General features: G+C 44.3%; 1 protein-coding gene across 1 annotated transcript; it reads left to right on the forward strand.

Annotated features, from left to right (window-relative positions):
• The first annotated feature begins 392 nt into the window (after positions 1-392).
• Positions 393-1,310, forward strand: LOC143757871 (paraneoplastic antigen Ma1 homolog). Its single transcript, XM_077248587.1, has one exon. The coding sequence runs from the start codon at positions 393-395 to the stop codon at positions 1,308-1,310; it is 918 nt and encodes a 305-aa protein (XP_077104702.1).
• Positions 1,311-6,016: the final 4,706 nt, after the last annotated feature.

The following is a 6,016-nucleotide window of genomic DNA, read 5'->3' on the forward strand; positions in this document are numbered from 1 at the left end:
GTTAAAAGCTATCATTAAGGTAAATGCTAACAACTAACTAATAATTAGGGATCTACATTAGAGCATTAATTAATATTTGAGAGAGAGATCTCTTGCTACATAGGAATTCTGGGAGCGCATCCCACACTAATAGCTTAACACACTAGGGGGCGCTACATAAAATGGGGGCTCGTCCGGGATCGTAATTAATGCAATCAACTAATTTGTAATTATGCTAATAGCCGTTAGCTGTAGCAGTTAAATTTTTTGTTAGTTTCTCAACGTTTGCAGAGAAGTTAAGAATATATGCTAACTTAAGTTAATATCTTTTAACAATTAGCCTGAAAGTGGTTATTAGCTTCTCCAAGAAAAATAATTCAAATAGTTTATTTAAGCTAAAAACCTAAAGGAAAATGGAGGCTAAGTGTAGCACTGCAGAATTAGTTCAAGAGCTCAAGGACTGGTGCAGAAGAGAAGAGTTGGATGATGCCCATTCCCTCATGGTACTGATTCAAGAAGACGTTGCGAATGCCCAGATTGAAGAAGCCCTAGGAACTATCAAAGCCTTAGGCCGAGTGCGAGTGAGAGGACGGACAGTTAGTCTGAAGCTGGATAGTCACAGAGTGCTATACGAGTGTAAAGAGACGGTGGACCCCACCAAAGTCCCTCCCGAACTGTTGCCAGAGGGCAAGACGAAAAAATTGATGATTGTTATTGCTTCGGATAGTACTACTCCTCCAAGCCAGTTAAAGAGTTTGTTGGGAGAACCGCCCGAGGGTTGCTCGGCAGAGTCTATTATTCGTGCGGTAGGTGATTTGTTGGAGAAGATGGGGAAACCATCAGGTGAGACAAGCAGTTACCGCCGTCTGAGAGTGTTCTCCGGTACTTTGCCAACTCCAGTTGGAGAAGAGTCTCTTGAGCATGGGTTAGAACATGCACGCCTGATGGTCGAGGAGAGCGAGTGTTCCGATAAGGAGAAACGACGACGTATCATGTTAAGTCTGAAAGGTCCTGCGTTAGCTGTAGTAAAGGCTGAGCGGACTACTGATCTCGAGGTTAGTCCTGCTCTGTGTTTAGAAGCCATTGAGAGTGCTTTTGGGTCTGCAGAGACAGGTGGAGACTTGTATTTTGCCTTTAGGTTGCTACAGCAGCAGCCAAAGGAAAAGTTGTCTGACTTTTTGAGGCGCATAGAGTTGTCGTTGACCAAGGTAATTCGTCTCGGAGGCCTCCCTCCTGGCCGTGCTGACCGTGCTCGTGTGGAGCAGCTGCTTAGAGGTGCTGTCCACTCCGATATGATGCTTGTCCAGCTCAAACTCCGGGAGAGGAAATAAACCCCTACATCATTCTTGGAACTGCTGAGTGAGATCAGAAGTGAAGAAGAGTACGAGTCATCAAGGATGAAGCTGAACACCTCCGTCCAGAAGGTTCACACAAACCCCGCTACAGACAGTAGGCAGGATGAGGTTGAGCGTTTGAGAACAGAAATTCAGGAACTCAAGTCAATGTTCACTTCCATGAGTACTTTGCCTAGCCAGGTAGTAGCAGATAGCAAAGGACCTGTGTCATTGACAAAGATGCCCACCCCAGAGGCAGGTAGTGAATTAGCTGTTTAAAAAAAACAAGTGAAAAACCTGCAAAAGCAAATGACAGGCCATAAGCTTAAAGTCTCTGAATCCCCTACTTCAGATCTTCGAGTAGAGCCATCAAGACAAGCCCATAGTGATAATAGAAGGCAAACATCTAACGACGTAGATGGGAACTTTTGTTGTCGCTGTGGTGAAAACGGCCATTACTCTGCTAAATGCCAGAATGCGGAGAATCAAGCAAAAGTGATTCAAAAGCTGATCCACGCTCTAAAGAAAGATAAACAGGGTGATCTATCTGCTTAATCATCAGGCAGTCGCCACACAGTGTGCTCAGCTAAGAAAAGTTAAATGAACACCCTTGAAAGAGGCATTCCTCATTCCAGTGAAGATAAATGGCCAGCACTGCGATGCACTTCTTGATAGCGGCTCTCAAATAACAATTATCTTTGAGAATTGGTAAAAGTACCACTTACCTGATGTCCCAATCCAGCCAGTGTCAGGGTTGGCAATATGGAGTTTAAGCGACACCAGTTACCCCTACCTGAGATATGTCGTAGTGGAGATGGAATTTTCAGAGAAGGTCACAGGTACAAAGGAGACACTTTCCGTCCTTGCTCTGATTTGCCCAAGTCCAAATAGTCCTGAAAAGACCCCCGTGTTCCTAGGCACAAATGCAAACCTGTTCCAGAGACTGTCCATGCTCTGCCGAGAGACTACCGGAGTGGACATTGCCCAGTCATTACCTTGGCATAAAGGCAAAGAACTCCATGGTTCACACATACTAACAAACGACTGAGGGTGAAGAGGATTGAAATTTCATGTGTGAAGTGGTCCTGGCTCACTAACCTTACCTCCTGGTGGTGAATGCTGCGCCATCTGTGAAGTGGAGTTGAAGAGGCCTCTGGGTAAAGAGATTTTGATGGTTGAGGCATCACCCACCACTCCATTACCATCCAGAGTACTGCTGCAGCCTATGGTTGTGCATGGTACTGCAGTTGATGATAACCTCACTCTCCTTATCCAGAATGAGTCCAAGAAAGACACAGTAATTCCTGTTCGAACTGTCTTAGGCCAGCTGTGTCACGCTGTTCCAGTCATTCCATCTCTGAAAGTTGAAACTGAGGCAGCAACTGTACCAACAGAGATAGACCCTCAACTGATCCAGTTTGGCGACTCGCCTATACCACCACAATGGAAAGTGCCACTCCGTCAAAAGATGTGTGAGCGAGCACGTGTATTCTCGTTGCATGAGTGGGATGTCGGCCTGGTAAAGGATGTGGAACACCATATCAGAATGACTGTGGCAAAGCCATTCAGAGAACGTTCAAGACGTTTAGCTCCAGCAGATATTGACAATGTTCGTCAGCACTTGCAAGAGTTGTTAAAGGCTGGTATAATTAAGGAGTCACATAGCCAGTATGCATCACCAATTGTGATAGCGAGAAAGAAGACTGGGCGTATCAGAATGTGCATTGACTATATGACCCTTAATAGTTCCACAATTCCAGACCAGTACATGACTCCTCGCATAGACGATGCGTTAGATTGTTTAACTGGGAGCAAATGGTTTTCTGTCCTTGATTTATGTAGTGGCTGCTACCAGATCGCCATGGCGGAGGAGGACAAAGAAAAAAAACGCCTGTTCCAAAGACTTATGGAGAAAGCGGTCGGCGATATGAATCTCCTTCAGGTGTTAGTTTATTTGGATGATCTCATAGTATTTGGACGGTCATTAGAAGAACACGAAGAACGCCTCCTACGAGTGTTGGATAGGCTTGAAGAGGTAGGGCTAAAACTCTCCCATGACAAGTGTCAATTTTGTCAACCCAGGGTTAAGTATGTGGGTCACATAGGCCATGTTTACACGGTAACGATCTGAAGAGAAAACGCAAAAGTGGCGTTGCGTTTTCACTTTTTATTCTGCGTTTAGACGAGCGTTATGGTTGGGAAATCTGCGTGTATATGGTGACGCAAAAGTGTGTGAAATTCGATGTAGTATGCACTCCAGGCGCTAGGTGGCAATGTGAAGCACTGCCGCACAACAACACCAAGTCCGCGCGCCTGCATACAACCTTCCTACTACTTCTCCCCCTAGTGGCGCGAAGTCCAAAGATATGGCGAAGCGAACAGCAAAAGGTGACAATTTTGTCTGGACAGACGAGGAGGTGGAGTTATTGCTCCAAACTACTTTAAATTTCAAAGCCACAAAGGCACAACAGGGCGTGGACTGGGAGTCCTGCCAGGCAAAATATACAAACATATGGACTGAATTTCTTCAGCAGTATCCTGTACCTGGAGGGACTTCATATCCACACGAGAAAGATGATATCAGTAAAAGTCAGATAACATCAAAGCTGAAAGCCATCCGGATCAAGTATAGGCAGGCTGTGGATACCCAACGGCGGAGTGGCCATGGGCGAGTTATCACTCTATATTTTGATTTATGTAACGAAATATGGGGTGGGTCACCAGCCACCACAACAATAGAGGCTGGGTTTGAAACATCAGAGGTGAACGACACCGTGGACACTAGTAGTGAGTCAAACGCGAGCATCATATCGCCGGATCTGTCGAACACAGAAGAATCAATTGTCAGCCCCCTTACCTCAGTCCAGAAACGGAGAAATCTACTTCAGGTATTTTTTTTTTTCATATATCCTACATACACCATGCCCAGTGGTGTAGTCTACGTGATACGCATGTTACCCACTAAGCTCTAGTATTTCACTTAAAAATGTCCAATGACATGTGACAACATACTTTCCATTATAATTTTGTCTTTATTTTATTTTATTATTATTGCATAGGTTAAATAAAAAGATTTTTCCTCCGTAAATAAAGATAAAATTCTGTACAAATAAATAAACATAAGTGTGTCAGAATGCAGAAAATGAAGTCTTTGATGCAGAAAAATCCCCCACTATGATATTTCCCACCCCAAATATAGGCCCATACATGTACAGTATACCCACTACAATACATTAGACTACACCACTGACCATGCCATACGATTTATCATTGTCAATATCAAAGATATCATTAGCTAATGAATGTTAATACTTTCCCTCTGTTCTTTTCAAGGCGAGGCTCGATGGCCATAGAGGTGAAAGGCTCCAGAAGAAAATTAGAGTGGATCCAATGCAGACTGACCTCGACATTAAAAGGAAGATTGTAGATATATTGGAGAAGGCTGAGAGGAGCAACAGCAATAGGCTGGACACAATTACAGAGACTCAAATTAGAATAAGCCATAGTTTGGATGTTCTTGTGAGACACTTGACATCCCAGCCACAAACAAACCGTGCCCCACCTGACCACTACAACACAGCACAGCTCATGGCCCCCGCACATTCGTACACACCACCACCCATGGGCCCTGCACATTCATACACAGCACAGCCCTTGGCCCCCGCACATTCGTACACACCACCACCCATGGGCCCTGCACATATATACACAGCACAGCCCATGGCCCCCTCACATTCACACACACCAGCACCCATGGCCCCTGCACATTCACACACACCAGCACCCATGGGCCCTGCACATTTGTACAGAACGCCACCAATGGGCCCTGCACCTCCATACTCCTATAGCCAATTACTGCTGGGGGAATACTCCGACGAGGAAGAAATTGAACTTGTGTCTTTTTAGGACACATAGACAAAGTTATATTAAGTTTGTTTACATTTTGTTACACTGTTTTTTTGTGCAGTACCTGCCTACTGTTTAAGCACTTAACTTCATTATTTCTCAACCACTGGGCAGAGGCCCACTAGTGGGCCACAAAGTTAGTTTTGTGAATGTCAGGATAACTGTATAAAAACAATTCATGTTTACAGTATCATAGGCATTACTTCTGTTAACAATATTTACCAGGCTGTGTTGTGTTGCAAGTATGGAGTAAAAAAAAAAGACCCCCATGCTTTAGTTACTATGGCACTTTATTATTAATTGCATTGTTGTTTTATTGTCTATTGCAATAAAAACAAAGTAAAGAACAAGTTTGCATCTTGAACAAGCATATGTTGAAACACACCTGAGATTAAACACTGTTCATGTGGACTAATAACTGAAGGAATACAAGTGGCTTGTTAGTTGAATCAAAAAGTCATTTTAACAATGCTGTTCTGTAAATACACAATGGGTATACTGATCTGTATAAAATACAGAGTCCTCATGGACCCATTGCTCACCTTGCTGTAGAGAATGAATAGCCAGTGGTCAGCTACCTTAGTCATTGTCCACACGTGCAGAGTCTAGTCCATTAAGGGTCAAGGTATTTGGTGAGGGTTCTCCTCACTCTCTTTCCACTTCCCTCATTACAGTCGGTCAGATAGCTGTTGGTCTGGGTGGGAGGCTGCATATCCCTGTCACGCTCTATGGCTTCCTGCTCAACATGTTGATTCACAGTGTCATTACAGGCCTCACAGTAGTTGTGGAGGACAAAG

The sequence above is a fragment of the Siphateles boraxobius genome, unplaced genomic scaffold, assembly GCF_051911475.1.
Source record: "Siphateles boraxobius isolate OS27281-9 unplaced genomic scaffold, OSU_SipBor_1 11, whole genome shotgun sequence".
Lineage (NCBI taxonomy): Eukaryota > Metazoa > Chordata > Actinopteri > Cypriniformes > Leuciscidae > Siphateles > Siphateles boraxobius.